This window comes from Typopeltis vanoorti, chromosome 19, assembly GCF_054136105.1.
Source record: "Typopeltis vanoorti isolate ZY-2024b chromosome 19, IOZ_Tvanoo_1.0, whole genome shotgun sequence".
Lineage (NCBI taxonomy): Eukaryota > Metazoa > Arthropoda > Arachnida > Uropygi > Thelyphonidae > Typopeltis > Typopeltis vanoorti.
This window is the reverse complement of record NC_143567.1, coordinates 96,859,096-96,877,288: the sequence shown is the minus strand read 5'-3', so window position 1 is coordinate 96,877,288 and position 18,193 is coordinate 96,859,096. Positions and strand designations below refer to the sequence as shown.

General features: G+C 39.7%; 1 protein-coding gene across 1 annotated transcript in view; it reads right to left on the bottom strand.

The window, feature by feature from the left end:
* Window positions 1–18,193, bottom strand: part of LOC150096378 (glutamyl aminopeptidase-like) — a 365,847-nt gene that overhangs the window by 335,340 nt on the left and 12,314 nt on the right. The window contains exon 3 of the mRNA XM_090409047.1: window positions 2,983–3,262. Within this exon, the coding sequence (XP_090265173.1) occupies window positions 2,983–3,262 (280 nt within the window). The remainder of the gene's footprint in view (window positions 1–2,982; window positions 3,263–18,193) is intronic.

Genomic DNA, 18,193 nt, shown 5'->3' with positions numbered 1-18,193 from the left:
AGAATTCCAACTCTTGATATTGTCTTAGTCACTCATCTCTGGACCCTCTTCAATGTCTCCACATCACATTGAAAACCAGGTGACCAGATCTGAGCACAATAGTCCACGTGTGGTCTGACCAGTGCCTTATACAGTGGCACAACCATTTCCTTATCTTTGCATGTTAGAATACTTCTTATCCCAGCAGCACTACGATGTGTAACCTTTGCAACACTAGCAATATGCCCTCTAAACTTCAGTCTACTGTCAACCATCACTCCCATATCTCTAATCTCATCCGCTTCCTGCAGTATGAAACTGTTGATATAGTACACAGCCTTATATTTCTGCACTCCCAAATGCAACACCGTGCACTTATTAATATTAAAATTCCAACACCACTCTTTTGTCCAAGTAAAAAGTCTATTCAAATCTTCCTGAAGGGATTCAGCATCAGCAGTGCTACTTATAATTCTTCCCAACTTTGTATCATCAGCAAATAACTGAAGATACCCAGTCAGTCCACATGGTATATCATTTATAAACAAGTTAAACAGCAGGGACCCAAGAATAGAATCCTGGGACACGCCACTGGTTACCCTCCTTTTTTTGAGACACTGCTCCATCATACACAACCTGCTAGTATTGTTCAGAGAGCCAATCTCTGATCCATCTAACCAATATACTATCTATTCCCATCCTCTGCAGCTTGTACACCAAATTATCATGTGTTAATCTATCAAACACTTTTGTAAACTCTAAGAATATCACTGTATATGATTCTCCCTTATCTAACCACATTTGTTTGATAGGTGACAAGCATGTTAGATAAGGGAGAATCATACACAGTGATATTCTTAGAGTTTACAAAAGCGTTTGATAGATTAACACATGATAATTTGGTGTACAAGCTGCAGAGGATGGGAATAGATAGTATATTGGTTACATGGATCAGAGATTGGCTCTCTGAACGATAATAGCAGGTTGTGTATGATGGAGCATTGTCTCAAAATGCAAATAAGTTACTAAAACAGGACCTATCCTTTACAAATACTCTATGGGAGGAGTTATACTGGAGGAAGTAGGGGAGACAAAAGATCTGGGGTTGATAATTGATAGACACCTGAAATTTAGGGGACATATTGCAAAGGTGGTGAAGGTAACACAGAGGATTGCTGCAATAATGAGAAGGACACTGACCTGCAGAGATAAAACAGTTATCATTCCGTTGTATAAAACCCTGATCAGACCACACTTGGACTATTGTTCTCAGATTTGGTCTCCAGGATTTGAAGGGGATAAATTATCAGGACTGTACAATGATAGTTATGAGGATCAGCTGAGGGAATGTGGACTGCAGAGTTTGGTGGATAGAAGAAGGAGAGGTGATATGATTGAGACTTTTAAACTGTTGAGAGGTGGTTACAGGGTTGGCACTGGGAAGTTCTTTCACTTAGATGAACAGAGGAAGGAGTGATGACAAGAGGCCATCCCTGGAAGTTACAAAAGGAAACTGTAAGCAAGAGGGTGAGGAGTGGTTTCTTTGCATGGAGGGTGGTTGAACCATGGAATGCATTGTCTGATGGAGTGTTGAGAGCGAGAACGGTCAATGAGTTCAAGGAGTGGTATGATAGACTTTGTGTTTCTTAGGTAGGGGGAATCTCCCCTCGATGAGTCTTGATAGACTTTGTGTTTCTTAGGAAGGACCTCCCACGATCAGTCTTTTGACTCCATGGAGGCCTGAATAATAATAATAATAATTACAAAGACCACAGAAACTACCAAATGGTCAATCATCTTTGAACCTTTTTTCTAATATAGTTTTATGCCTATGAAAACATGATGACCAAATATATGCATAATAATCCATATGTGACCTGATTAGACTTTATACAATAGAATCATAACCACTTTTACTTCTATTTGTCAAGGTCCTCTTCATCATTGCCACAATCCAATAATGTATTCACAATTTTAGTAATGTGACTCCTAAAGTTCAGGTCCACTGTCCACACCATCATTCTCAGGTTTTTCATCTCCTGGCTCCACCTCCTTCAAACAGTTATATTAATCAAGTGTAACATATCAAAAATGTTTAATTAATGTTTAATAATGGATTTACAACTCAAAATCTTAAGTGCTTGTAAATATCAATTTAGTTTGCATACCAAGGCAGAAGTTCTTCAAAGTTATTTTGTTAGGTTACTGTTGTTCAGAAATAAGTTAGGCCATTGTATATTATTCCTGTTTTTATCCGGATGTTTTGTCTGTTACTGGAAATTAGAAATAAGAAACAATTCATCTGAAAACTCTCATAACTGCTCTTCACATCTTAAATAAGACTGAATGTAGATCTTTCAAAAAAACAAAAGCAAATATCATTTTTCCAAGTGCACTATGGACTCTCTCTCTTTCTCTTTGGATGGATCATGTTTGAGAGATTCTAACAGCTGATGATAGCATAATTGCACCTTTCAGTGTAGCAACAAATTTGTATAAAAGAGTAACTACACTAAGTGCAAATTTTTCATCTACTATTTTGCTTTGACACTGTACCCCCACTGCATTTAAGGTTTATGTTCTTCTAGAATTACTATTTCACTTTTCTTTTCATTTTAAAATAGTAAGGCAGCATAGCAGGCCAAGCTCTCCAATCAACAGGCAGTGAATTTGAATCTCACTGTGGCATGGACGTTAGTGAAAGTCTAGGTGGTAGATTATTTTCATGGCCCAGAGCAAGACTACTACTTTGCTTACTATGGGTCTGAAATAGCAAAGTAGCAAGTTTGGTCCCTTAAACAATGTTTCTGGATTGTCTAATACTTAGCCCTCTGATACTAATGTACTATAGTTACTACTCTTGTGTATGTATTTGTATATATATAAGTAGATGTACACATCTACTTATATATACACATAAGTAGATGAGCACAATAAACAGTTTTGTTATACATGCACAATTCTGAATAAATAAATAAAAGGTAGAAAACTGATTTTACGTACTGTTATATTATCAGAAGATGTGTGTGTAAGCCTCTCAAAATCACATATAACAAAAGCCACCAGATAAGTACTCATACGAACACTTGGATGGAAAGTGGTCTGAAATAAATTTTGATCATCATTGTAAAATACTCTTTTTATAACAGCTGTATTGAAATATACTTCACTGGTTTTTTCATGAACCACAGTTAACTGAAAAGTGGCTTTGAGCGAAGGCTCATCAAAGCATGGAAATGCACGTCTTGCTGATGTAGGTTGAAAATGAGTAGCAGCAAGATAACTAGAAAAATAAAATGCATACATCTATATAAATATATATATATATATATATATATACACACACACACACCTATATATATATATATGCATAAGACAATTTTCTCCAAAATAATATCAAGTAAAACATCATGAATTATGCAATAACATGAAACATGAATTATTACTCTCTCACCACATCTTTTGCATTCATATGTCCTCCCTCTCTCTCTCTCACTCGCACGTGCACACACACACACACACACTGCATGTTTTATATTAAGAATTTGAAACAATGCTGTTTAATAATGGAATCAAATATGATTGCCTTTTATAATAAAGTAACAAGAGCAGTCGATGAGGGAAAAGCATATTCTGCCATTTTTTTGGAATTTACACAGGCATTTGACAGGGAACCACATAACAAGCTGATATTTAAATTGCAGCATGAGTTTAGATGTTGGGTTAGTGAACTGGATTCAGGATTGACTATCTGATAGGTATCAGAAGGTTGTGTATTGGGGTGGGGGGGCAATATCAAGGAAGCAGAAGGTTACTAGTGGGGGTCACACAGGGTTCAGTACTGTGACTTATATTGTTTAACCTTTATATCAATGATATTGTCAGTGCATTGCAAGGGGATGTTCAGTTGTTTGCAGATGATGTGAAGCTGGGAAGCGTTATTAGTAATAGTGCAGATATGGTAGCTGTGCAAGAGGATTTGAATAAACTGAATGGATGGGCAAATAAATGTGGATATCAGTTAAATTCAGCTAAATATCAAGTCTAGAAGTTTGGGATACATCGATGGGAGGCTGCATACTCTGTTGGAGGAACTGTACTGGTGGAAGTGGGGGGGGGGGGGGGGCAAGGGATCTAGGGGTGATAAATGATAAACACCTGAAATTTAGGGAACATATTGCAAAGGTGGTGAAGGTAAAGTTGCTGATCTGAAGAGATAAAAGAGTTGTCATTCCATTGTATAAAGCCCTGATCAGAGCTTTATACAATGGAATGACAAATCCTGGGGACCAAATTTGCTTAAATTCGGTTCCCAGGATTTGTAGAAGGAAAGGTGATATGACTGAGACTTTTAAACTGTTCAGAGGTGGTTACAGGGCTGACACTGGGTTCTTTTGCTTGATGGAACAGAGGGAAGCAGTGAGGACAAGGGGCCATCCCTGGAAGTTACAAAAGGAAGTTGTGAGCAAGAAGGTGAGGAGTGGTTTCTTTGCATGGAGGGTGGTTGAACCATGGAATGCATTGCCTGATAGTGTGATGAGCACGAATGAATGGTCAATAAGCTCAAGAAGTGGTATGATAGACTCTGCAGTTTCTAGGATGGACCTCCCACGATGTGTCTTTTGACCCCATTGAGGCCTGAATCATAATAATAATAGTAATAATAATTTTATTTTATTTCATATCGAAACACAAGTGGCACAGTAGTAAGTAAGTCGTACACCAGTGGTTTACAACAAATTAGGATACATTACAATGAGATTAGCTTGGATTTGGTAGATGAATTATACAGGGAAATAATAATTTCCCTGTATAAATCCTCAGGGGCTCACTTTAGTGAGTATGGGTGTGGCAAACCCGAGGTACCTGATGCTGGGCCATGCCTTACTTCATGTAATATACATCTGTTATATTATCTGTAGACTGATCCCTCCTCCCTTGCTTCTTTCTTTCTTCTCTTCTTGCACCTTCCCCCAAATCCTATTAGAGTATTCAAGGGGAATCTTTCCTATCTTTCTATGTCATTTCATCTTGTGCTAACAGGACATTATCAAACACTGTAACATGATCAGGCCATCAAAAAATGTTCATACCGCATCGTCCTTCGCACAGGTTACCAAGGGACGCGTTCGGGTTTTAGGCAGAGGGACCCGTTCAAAATATATGTTACAATCTCCCTTAGACACCACTCCTCAGCACTCTGCTAGAGGAAACTCTATCAATGGGCCCGCTACCCGTTTGGGGAGGTGTTTAGTGGGCAGCGCAAAGAAATGGTTCTGCAAAAGGACGGAAATGGCAATGGCACCAGACTATAGCTTTAGGCAACTGGAACATCTTCTCACTGACAGGGAAGGAGTTGGAACTGGTTGAGGAAGCCTAGCGCTACCGGCTAGACTTAGTCAGGCTTTCTTCAACCCAGAGGAGAGGTGCTGGAACTGTTGACCTGGATAAGGGGTGTAAGCTCTACTACTCTGGTGTGAGCCTGACAATGTCTGCTCAGGCAGGTTTGGGGATACTTACAAGCCCCCAGCTGTCAGACTGTGTTGCTGAGTGGATCCCATTGGGGGGACGGGTATGTGTGTTAAGGCTTCAGGCTGTGGTGCAAGCCTATGCACCTAATCTGGAATCAGAATACTCTACCTTCCTAGAGGAAGTGGATGCTGCTTTTGACAGGGTGGCAGACATGGAATCAGTCCTGCTAATGGGTGACTTCAATGCACATGTTGGAACAGATGACCAGACATGGAGGGGTGTGGTTGGGAGGAACAGTGCCCCTGACCTTAACGCAAATGGGTTGAAATTATTGGACTTCTGCTGTACAAACAGCTTGTCCATAATGAATACCTTCTTCCAGCACCGAGAAGTCCATAAGTATACCTGGTACAGGGATACACTAGAACAAAGGTCTCTGATTGACTTCTTTATAGTCTCAGCAGACCTATTTTCCTCAGTGTTGGATGTTTGTGTGAGAAGAGGGGCAGAACTGTCAACTCAGAAACCAGATGCTACCATCAACGCTGGTAGGCCTAAGCAGCTATACCGCGTGAAATGGGAGACATTGGAAAATGAGGCTGTGAGGAAGAATTTTGCAGATGACATTTCCTCAAGGTTCAAAGAGATCCCCAAGCATACTGCAGATGTTGAGGAGGAATGGAAGCTGTTCAGAACAGCTGTCACTGCCTCTGCACTCTCATGGTGTGGCAGAAAGCGGCTTGGCATGGCAACGGGCAGTGAGAAAAGGACACCTTGGTGTAACCAAGAAGTCCGAAAAACTGTCCGGGCAAAAAAGGAGTCCTACCTAACATGGCTTAGAGTGAGGTCACCTGAGATGCGTTTGCGGTATGCTGAGGCACAAAAAGCTGCTGTAAAGGCAGCAAAGCAGAAGGCTTGGGAATACTTTGGAGAAAGATTAGATACATCCTATGCAAATGCAAACAAAGTATTCTGCAGACCATCCGCTGCCTTCGAGGAAGGAAATCGTGCACAGCAAGGGCAATTAAGGCCTCTGATGGTGCACTTTTAACAACCGAGAAGGATATCCTCCACAGATGGAAGGAATACTTTGAGAGCCTTCTTAACCCGGGTGGCCCAGCAGTTGTGGACATCCAAGAGGTGCAGATTGGGGCAATGACTAGTCTCACAGCAGAAGAGGTCCATTTAGCAATAAAATCGCTAAAATCAGAGAAGACTGCTGGCAATGATGAAATCCGTCCCGAAATACTAAAAGCCTTAAATTGAGACAGTGTTCTATGGCTGACTTGAGTGTGTCAAGTTGCTTGGATATCTGGGCAAGCACCAAAGCAATGGCAGACAGGCATAATAATACCAGTCTTTAAGAAGGGAGACCAGAAGGATTGCAGTAACTATCGTGGCATCTCTCTGCTCAGCCTGCCTGGGAAAGTGTATGCAAAGTGCTCGGAAAGATGGTGCAGGAGCATAGTTGAGTCAAAGTTCCAGGAAGAACAATGTGGCTTTCGTCCTGGTAGAAGCAAATCTTCACTTTAAGGCAAGTCTTTGAGAAATCTTGGGAATATGCCAAGCATGTCTACACATGTTTTGTGGACTTGGAGAAGGCATATGACCGGGTTCCTCAGGATAAGCTTTGGCAAGTAGTACAGGAGTATGGAGTGGATGGTCAACTATTAGCTGCCATCAAGTCCCTGTATGAATGCCCAGAGTTTTGTGTCAGGGTAAACAGCACAAAGTCTGAACCTTTCACAGTCTCTGTTGGCCTCCGCCAAGGGTGTGTTCTGTCACCCCTCCTTTTCATAATATTTATGGACTGGATTGATAGGCACAGCCGAGGCAGTGAGTGTGTCAGAATTGGAAAATGTAGCATTGGACGTCTGCTTTTTGCAGATGACCTAGTTCTGCTTAGCTCTTCCACAGATGACCTCCAGCGGACCCTGGATAGGTTTGTAACTGTTTGTGCAGACACCGGAATGAAGATCAATGTGGCCAAAACTGAAACATTTGTGGTCTCAAGACAACCATCCCAGTGCACTCTACATGTAAGTGGAGTCCCAATGAGGCAGGTGGAGAAGTTTAAATACCTTGTGTCCATATTCACGAATGATGGATAATAGGACGTAGAGCTAGATACTTGAATTGGCTTAGCAAGCTCAATATTGCGGGAGCTTGGCCGTTCGGTAGTATTGATGTGGGAGTTAAGCCAGAAGGCAAAGTTGGCTGTCTTCAATACAGTCTAATGTCCCCATCCTCACCTATGGTCGTGAGAGTTGGGTAATGACCGAAAAAATGCAGACACGAATCCAAGCGGCTGAATTGAGGTTCCTTCGAGGGGTTGCGGGGCTGACAAAACTCGACAGAGTCAGAAGCTCTGCAATTCGGGAAACCCTCAATACTCAACTGCTGCTTCTCCATGTTGAGAGATCATAGTTACGTTGGTATGGGCACCTGGTCAGAATGCCACAAGAGAGGCTCCCTGAGCATGCATGCATTTGCCAAGCCAGAGGGTGGAAGGCCAAGGACTCACTGGATAGATTACATCCAAAACCTTGGGTAGACATGTTTGGGAATCCCACCAGAACACCTGAGCTTGGTGGTAGAGGATCGTGACCATTGGAAGTTCCTCTTGCAGCTGTTGCCCCCACAATCCAATTAGGAAGAGTCGGCCTTGAAGATGTATGTATCTATGTAATAATACTTAAATATGAAAAAAAGGAAACTATATATGACTTATATACAATAAACATGGTCAGATGTTTCTCCAGTATCTTGAACAATCTACTGCTCTTTTTGTGAAGGATATAAGGTGATGGAAGAAAGGGATTACAGCGTCCTGTTTTGTTTACAGCTTCCTGTTGTTTGGTCTGTTGAGGCTTTTCCAAGTATTCTAGTCCAAGTGGACACCACGTAGAAGATGTTCGGCTGTTGGAATACCAGTATTATTTTCAGGATATAGTGCAAGCCATTGTTGAACTCTTGTCTCTGGGAGACTGCGATCTGGCCGAATAGTGGGTGGCGTTCATCATTCATTTGTCTCCTTCTTTCATCAGCTGAGAATGCAGTCTTTGAATTGAAGGGGATGCAATACCAGCCAAAGTATACAGGTCTTTTAGTGTTGGTATCAGGCATCCTGTAATTAAGCGGTAGCTTTCATTCAATGCTGGATCAAGTTTTTCAGCATGGCAGGATCTGGACCATACTGGGCAGGCATATTCAGCAGAAGAATAACAAAGGGCCAAGGCAGAAGATCTCAGTGTGCTAGGATCTGCATCCCATCTGGAGGAGGTAAACTTTCTTAGCATACTGTTTCTTGCATTCACTTTTACCTTTGTTTTTTCTATGTGGGTTTTATATGAGAGGGAGTGATCAAGAGTCACACCGAAGTAGATTGTGTTCCAGGAATGTTCCAAAGTAGAGCCATCCCAAGAAATCTGTAGCTTCCTGTTGGCTTCCTTATTGTTAAGGTGGAAAAGGCCAGTCTGGGTTTTCAACAGGTTTGGTTTTAGTTGATTGCTGGTATAGTTTGTGGTTAGAATATTTAAGGCAATTGATAGAGTAGTTTCAATGGATTTGAAATTTTTTGATTGAGTAGCTATGGCAAAGTCATCAGCATAGATAAAATTTCTAGTTCCTGGAAAGATGGGGAGATCATTGACATAGATGTTGAAAAGTAATGGTGATAACACACTTCCCTGGGAGAGGCCATTTTTTTAAGGTACCAGCAGCTTATCCTACCCCCCACCCAGGTCCACATGTAAAAGCATCTGTTTTCCAAGAGTGATTGCATCAGGAGGACAAGGCGATAGTCTCTAGTTATTCTGTATATTTTATTTCTGAGTGCGAGATGGTTTATGGTATCATATGCTGCAGTGAGGTCAACAAAAACCTATGGCTAGTTTTTGCTCATAACCATTTTCTATATATTGAGTGAGGTTGAGAATTTGTGATATGCAGGATTTGCCTGGTCTAAAGCCAGCCTGTTCAGCAATAAGATGGGGTTCGATTAGGGGTTGTAGCCTATTCAAAATTAATCATTCATTGAGTTTAAAGAGGTTCCTGAGTAGTGATATAGGTATGTAATTATTTGCTTCTGTTGGAGTTTTTCCTGGTTTCAGAAAGGCCACCACTTTGGCATGCCTCCAGGTAGTTGATATCCTTAGGGTCCTGAGGCAAGTGTTGTATAGGTTTAATAACCACTCTTTAGTCCTGGTTCCAAAATGTTTAATCTGTTCATTACAGACATCATCAAGGCCTGCAGATTTTCTAGGTTTTAACAGGTTTATGGCAGCGTTGGGTTCAGTGATGGTGAAATCTGAGTTAATCATATTTTGTTCCTCACTTGTGGTTCTAAGTATCTTCATTTTTGTGTGCTTTTTAGGGAATTTTCCATTCAGCAGCAGCAGCTAGTGAGCAATTTGATTAGCTGTCACCTGCGGATGCTCATATGGCTTAGTGAAATCCTTCCCAATTCTGTTGATAAAGTTCCATGCCTTTCTGCTACTATGGGTCATATCAAGAGCTTCTATTTCTTTTTTCCATGAGGAATGCCTTTCCTCTGGCATCTTGGAACATAATTTTTCTCCTGCTTGAATAGTCTCTTCTGAGAAGGGGTTGGTATTGTAAAGTTGTAAATAAGCAACATACTGGGCTTGTATATCACTGAAAAGGCCTGGAATGTAGTTTGTGGGGCCTCAGAGGATGTGTTTGTTGGAGATTTTCCTCAGTATTTTTATGAATTCAGGATACTCTTGAGGGTTTGGAGGGACTTGTTCTATGGAGCAGTTGAGATCTTCCATTTAACCCTTCCAATTAGTTTTTTGGAAATTAAATCGTCATCTGTAAGGGACTGTTAGGGTTGAATTGAAGCATTTGCTGGGTTGAATTGAAGCATTATAAATCTATGTTGAGTATGTGGAATCGGATTTAAGACCTTTTTAATAGAAATGTTGGATTTTTTGAGCTAACAAATATGAGGTTAGGGTTATAGCCTCGCTTCCATCTGCCACTGTTGAAAGATGCAGGGAGTTTTGAATTATGTATCAGGTTTAGAGAAAGGTTTTCAGCCCATTTTTCAACAAGTTCTCCATCTTCATTGGACTTTGTGTAACCCCAGTTAACACTATGGCTGTTAAAGTCACCTAATACAACATTAGTCATGTATGCATTATTATTGAGGAGGATGTCAGGGAAGGAAAAAGCTTCTTCTGGTGGTTTACACTTAGGTGATTTAGATATTTTTAAATGTGATTGTAATAATCTCAATGTTTCTGTTGTTGGTTGAGTCAATGGATAATGGGATCAAGTTCTCTTTTGTAAATATTGCACTACCATATTTATCGTGGGGTATTTCTTTGATGAGTTTCATGCTATGGATGTAAGTTCTTGCAGCACCTTCTCCTCTGTGAGTTTCCTTGCAGGCAGAGCACATCACAGTCATTATCTCTGCAAATATTTGCAATGAGATCTTGCTTGACATTGGAGAAACCTTCAGTATTAAATGATATTATTTTTAGGCCTGACCCCAGGTAGGATCCTTTAGGGCAGAAATTTGGGAGCATTTTTGTTCGATCACTTGCATTTAGTTGATAGCAGCTTTAGCTTTCCCTAATGGGTACTAACAGGGTGCAGGAACAAGAACCTAGTTGCTGCGCACCCCAGTAGTAATAATAATAATAATAATAATGGAATCAAAATATATTAAAAATACACAGGTTATTCAAAGCTTATATTTTTTAAGGAATGCAAACAATGTCAACAAGTTGCTACTGACAGAGCAAACACGATATTTTTGTTATATGTTGTACATTTAAAGTGAAAGATCAATATACAGTTAGACTTGACAGCTAAGTGCTTCACTCCTAATAGGTCTACCCAACTTTGCATCATTTGCATACAACTAACTAGCTCCATTTAAACTTCTTGCAATAAACAACTGCAAATGATCCCTCACTAATTTCTCCAAGATCTTAACAACAACTAATGAAATACAAACTGGTCTATAGTTTGACACTGCCTGCCCTTATGCAATGGCACTATCTTAACCTCCTTCCACTTCTTGGGTGCCTTTCCCATGGCTAAACTTTCACTGAAAAGCCAGGTCAACAGAGCTGTCAGTCTTTAGTACATTCTCTCGAAACCTATGGCAAAATCCCATCCAGTCCCATTGCTTTATTGACATTCAAATTACTCAGTATTTGAAACACACCCTCTACTTGCACTTCTAAATCTCCAATCTGCTGCAACCCTCTAGTATTACTTGGGAAGTTCTTTTGTTTGGTGGAATGGGGGAAAGGAGTGAGGATAAGGACCCATCCCTGGAAGTTACAAAAGGAAATCGTGAGAATATATTAAGGAGTGGTTTCTTTGCATGGAGGGGTGAACCATGGAATGCTTTGCCTAAGAGAGTGGTGAGAGCACAGATGGCCAGTGAGTTCAAGGAGTGGTATGATAGACTTTGTGTTTTCTAGGATGTGCCTCCCACAATGAGTCTTGTGACTCCGTGGATGCCTGAATCATCATCATAATAATATAACATGAGTTGCTAATTTCTGCTCATAATGTAATTTTGCATTTCTTACCAACTGAGTCACCTTCCTGGCCTACTCTTTATATATCTCATGCCATTAACTGTTACCATTATTCATCTTGTGCTGCCTCCACAGTATCCCCCTTCTTCCAGCTTTTGTGCTTAATCACTTCATTCTTCCATTTGACACCTACCTTATTCAGCCACTGGAATGCATTTACACATTATTATTTGGTCTACTACCATGCATCATTTATCGCCCTCCAGCTTAACTCCTCATTCCATGCAATGGTCTTAATCTTATCATAATCACAACCCTTGTAGTTCCAGATATATCCTTTTCTCACAGAAGTCTTCATATGGCTGACAACCACTCTGGTTATCATCTCATGGTCATTTTCACCAGCTGGGGTGTAATGTGACACACCACTCATAATCACATCCCCCAATGATATGATCAGATTAATTTGTAAACATAGCAGGAAACATGCAGCTGTCTGCAGATGATGCAAAGTTCCATGAAGAATGCAATGTGTGTCTGGGGTTGTGGATATGGTATATTTGAAAGGTTCGTGAGGACTAGTATTCAGAACTGGGTAGATAAGAGTAGTATTTTTATGATGAGATTGTAATAGGGAATGAAGGAGGTGGAAGAAATGAGAGATATTCAGGTTTTTGTTCGCCCTTCAGGTGAACACAGACCTGAAGTTAACAGGTTAGTCACATTCCTAAAATTGCAAGAATATCACAATAAATTATGGCAATAATGAGGAAGACCCTGACTTTATGTTAAGGTTCCCTTGTATAGGATTGAGAGTAGATTGAAGTTTAGAGGGCATATTGCTAGTGTTGCAAAATTTGCACATCGTAGTGATGCTATGATAAGAAGTACTTCAACATATAAGGGATAAAGAAATGGTTGTGCCACTGTATAAAACACTGGTCAGATCACATTTGGACTATTGTGCTCAAATCTGGTCACCTGGTTTTCAGTATGATGTGGAGACAATGGAGAGGTTCCAGAGGTGAGTGACTAAGACAATATCAGGACTTTGGAATGCTGGCTATGGAGAGAGAGGTTGAAAATGTGGATTGCAGAGTTTAGTCGACAGGAGGAAAAAAGGTGATATAATAGAGACATTTAAGTTAGTGAGAGGATTTTATCGGATTCATCCAGATGCAATTATAAAAAGAGTAGAAGGTGAGAGGGGAAAAAAAAAGTCATCCCTAGAAGTTATGTAATAGTGTGGTGAAGAGGGGTGTGAGGAGTACATTTTTACATGGAGAATTATCAGTGAATGGAACACATTACTAGAATGTGTTGTTAATGCAAGGCGTATTGAGGATTTTAAGATTCGGTATGATAAATATGTTGTCAGTTGAATGAACCTCCTACGATGAGTCTAGCAACCCCATGGAGGGTGCAATAATATAATAAAAATATTAATAATTAATCATCTCTTGTTTACTAAACTGATATGTTTATTCCGTGAGGTGAGATGGACATTGTCTATTCATAGACAATACTGTAAACAAATTGCACTTCCTCAATCTCATTTATTATGGTATGATGTTGTCTATACTATCTACAATATGCCTATGTAAAAACTATGTATTTCAAACAATCTTGTACATCCAGCAGGGTGGATAAGATTGATGAAGCATGATTTTTATCATCAACTGAGTGCCTCAATAGTGTCATGACTTGCATGAGACCTTCACTAACATTTATTCACACAAATCTCCCTGTGCTCAAATTCACTGAAAATGCATTTGAAACCACCTTTGACCCATTTCACTTAGTGACCACTCCCCAAGGGAAAAAAATCTTGCCCTGACACCTTTTTTACCACTTTTATCCTGACATCTGCACTTTTATTCAAGTTTCAAGAGTGACTCTCCAGTACTTTTTTCCCTTCCTATCATGCAATGAAAAATTTCTCCTACATCTATTCTATAACATCCTTTTAGTGAATTATATTTGCATCATATCCATCTCTTTTGTATATCAACCAATTCCTTTAACCCATAAACTTTTAATTTATCTTCATAAGCACTCCAAAGACCTGACAACATCTTATTCACCTGCCTCTGGGTCTTCTCCATCATGTCCTCACCTGCAAGAAATTCATGGCATATGAGCATGGTTTTCCAAATGCAGCTATATTAAAGCCTTATAAAAAGGGATAATAACCTTATTACTACTCGATATTTTTTTCAACATCCCAGCGATCCTTTTAATTATAAAAAGGAATAATATGCCTACATGTGCAATATGCCACATGAACTTCAACTCCGTATTAAATTACTTAAGGAATTCACAACGTAAACTGGAATATAAATTAAAATAAACTTTAATATATACTTCCTTTATTTCGGCAATGTCACGTTGCCATCTTCATGGGAATTTAAGATTAAGACACATGCGCAGGCACTAAAACAACAAATGAGGTAGAAGAGAGGACTACTGTTCCTAAAGTTCTGACGGTGCCCCCTAGTGGGCTATATTAGGTATTCTTGGCTGTTGGGCTGATGTTCTCAAGATGTACGTTTCCCAAATTTGGGGCAGTCTCATACATCCAAATTTGTTGGGATTTGGCACATTTTTTAGGGCTGAGGATGATAATCAACAAATTTGGATGCATGAGACTGCCCTAAATTTGGGAAACGTCTTATACATCTTGAGAACATCAGCTCAACCTTCACCACCTTTTTCTCATGCAGTTCCTGTTTAATATTGTTTGTCATCCACTTTACTCCAAATTGTGTCCTCTTCTTCACTTGTGGAATACAGCTTGCTGCTAACAAATATTCCTTATATACTGTTTATGGGATTGCTGACTGTCTTTTTTTTTTGTAATCCCTCCACAATCTTTCTTTGTGGTTCAACTCCTGCTTATTGAAGTTATTTATCAATTAACTTCAATCTGATTTATTCTCCGGATTTTGAGTATACAGTGTGATAAAGCTTTCTTTTAACACTCCTTGGCCACCTCCCATGCACATCTCCCCCCCCCAATTGGTGAAACCATCAAGGTCATTAGTTCTTACAACCACCTGATTCATCTACCAACTAAAGATAATCACAAACATCCACACAGCAAGATTCAAACCCACAGCCTATTGGTTGGAGAGTAGGTATGTTAGCTATTCAGAGACCCAATGCTGGCAATATGCTAAAAGGATAATGGCTGCCAGTTGAATGTGGCAAAATGTAAGGCTATGCCTTTTTGAATTAAAAGATATATAACAAAAAATATATAATAAAAGTTTATTTTCTAAAAAGTATTTTAGAAAACCACACCTTAAATAATTCAGACCTAATGGTGAGTTTTGATATCACCTCATTATTCACTAATATACCACTGATTGAAGCACTTAACTTACTAAATTCACAATTTCCCCCAGATATATTTCAGCTATTTAAATTTACAGTAGAGGCAGGTTATTTTACATAGAATGGGAAAATATACAAACAATTAGATGGGACAGCTATGGTTCACCCCTTTCTCACCCCTTAGCCAACTTCTACATAGAACTGGAAAAATTAGCTATCAACACAGCCACTCTCAAACCTAGTCTCTGGCTACGCTATGTTGATGATGTGTTTGCTATTTAGCCACATGGCCCAGACACATCGAATACATTTTTAGTGCATCTAAATAGCCAGCACCCTAAAATCCACTTTACAATGGAACTAGAAGCCAATGACTGCCTGCCCTTCCTGGACACACTGATCACACGTCTTCCAGAGGGTTCCTTATCATTTTCGGTTTATAGAAAACCCACACATACATGGAGATACTTACACAAATAATCACACCATTACCCTTCTCAACAATATGGTATCTTAAAAACACTAACCCATAGAACTAGAGCAATCTGTTCCAATGACATTGCAGTCACTGCTGAACTTTCTCACCTACGTCACACCTTCTTAACCAATGGTTATAATCCCCATAAGATAGATAACATATTAAATGCTATCCAGAAATCCCCTCTATCTACCACAGAAGACTACAACAAAACTATCACCATCCAATACATTAAAGGCACATCTGAAAAGATATCTAGGGTGCTTAACAAACACCAACTACGTACACTATTTAAACCTTATGTAAAATTAGCAGCTCTCATCCGTTCACCTAAGGACAAATGCACTCCTTTATCACATCCAGGAGTCTATGAAGTGCCCTGTTCTTGCCATCAAGCCTACTACGGATAGACAGGAAGAACTGTCCACATCCGCCTCAGTGAACACAAAAAATATATCCGACACTTTCGCTATGGCAAGTCGGGTCTGGCAGACCATACTTTGGATACCCCTGCACACAGGATCAATTGGAAAGAAACAAAAGTAATGCACAGAAGCTTCTACAAGTCAGAGAGGTTGTTCCTGGAATCAACAGAAGCCTTAAAACATACTCCAAACCTTAACAAGTATGGCTGTATAAATCTACCAAAGATTTGGGAGACAGTCATCCTAAGACCAAATTAATATTTATTACTTTTATTTTATTTTTTCAAACTTTCTAAGACTATCATTTGGACTACTATTTCAAAACTTTAAAATATTTTTTTTTTTTTTTGAACCTAGATGGCGCCATATTAGGACTAGTCTTGTGTTGCATGCTGCAATTATTTATACTAGCCCCACTCTTACACCGGATTGTGGTTGCTTGCATTTGTAACAAACTTTGTGTTGTGTGCTCTGAAGATGCTGGATATAATACCAGCGAAATATTAGCTTTTAAGTTAATAAATAGTTATTTTCTTATCCATCTGTGTTCATATCATACCGTGAAATCTATTACAACATGTCTGACGAACACATAAGCCTATCCATGTGTACAAAGTCTATCATACCACTCCTTGAACTCATTGACCAGTCTTGCTTTCACCACTCTATCAGGCAATGCATTCCACGGTTCAACCACCCTCCACACAAAGAAATCGCTCCTCACCCTCTTGCTCAGAGCTTCCCTTCATAACTTCAAGGGATGGCCCCTTGTCATCACTCCTTCTCGCTGTTCCACCAAGCAAAAGACCTCTCCAGTGTGAGTCCTGTAACTACCTCTCAACAGTTTAAAAGTTACGATCATATCACCTCTCCTTCTTCTATCTACCAAACTCTGCAATCGACATTCCTTCAGCTAATCCTCATAACTAACATTGTACAGTCCTGAAACCATCTTTGTTATCAGCCTCTGTATCCTTTCCACAGTTAATTTATTCCCTTCAAATACTGGGGACCACATTTGAGAACAATAGTCTAAGTGTGGTCTGAAAAGGGTCTTATACAACGGAATGATAACTCTTTTATCTCTGTATATCAGTGTCCTTCTCAGTATTGCAGCAATCCTCTGTGTTACCTTCACCACCTTTGCAATATGTCCCCTGAATTTCAGGTTTCTATCAATCATCAACCCCCAGATCTCTTTCTCCCCTACTTCCTCCAGTACAACTCCTCCAATTCAGTATGAAGAGTCCCAAACCTCAAGACCTTACATTTTGCTGCATTAAACCAATATTCCCATTCAATTGCCCATCTGCCTAGTTTATTCAAATCCTCTTGTAGGGATGCCACATCTGCACTATTACTGATAACCTTTCCCAGCTTCATATCATCTGCAAACAATTGAATATCCCCTTGCAATCCATTGACAATGTCATTAATATAAAGGTTGAACAACACAAGTCCCAGCACTGAGCCTTGTTGGACCCCTCTTGTAACCTTCTGCCACCTTGATACTACCCAACCATACACAATTCTCTGATACCAATCGGACAGCCAATCCTGAATCCAGTTGACCAACCCAACATCTAAACCAATGTGCTGTAACTTAAATATTAGCTTATCATGTGGCACTCAGTCAAATACCTTCACTAAATCCAAGAAAATGGCAGTATATGCCTTTCCCTCATCAACTGCTCTTGTAACTTTATTATAACAGGCAAGCATATTACTAAAACAAGAGTGCCCCTTAACAAATCCATGTTGACTCTCACAAATAATATTACCTTCATCTGTCCAATGCTCTATACCATAGGTTCCCAAACTTTTTTGGGCCACCACCCCCTTTGCAAGACATAAATTTTGTAACGCTCCCCCCCATTATAACAGTGTTTATTACTTCTTTTACTGCCGGAAAGGTTAATTCCTCACCAATTGTGTGTGGTTCTCCTGCTTTTGCGATTAATAATGAAATATTATAAGAA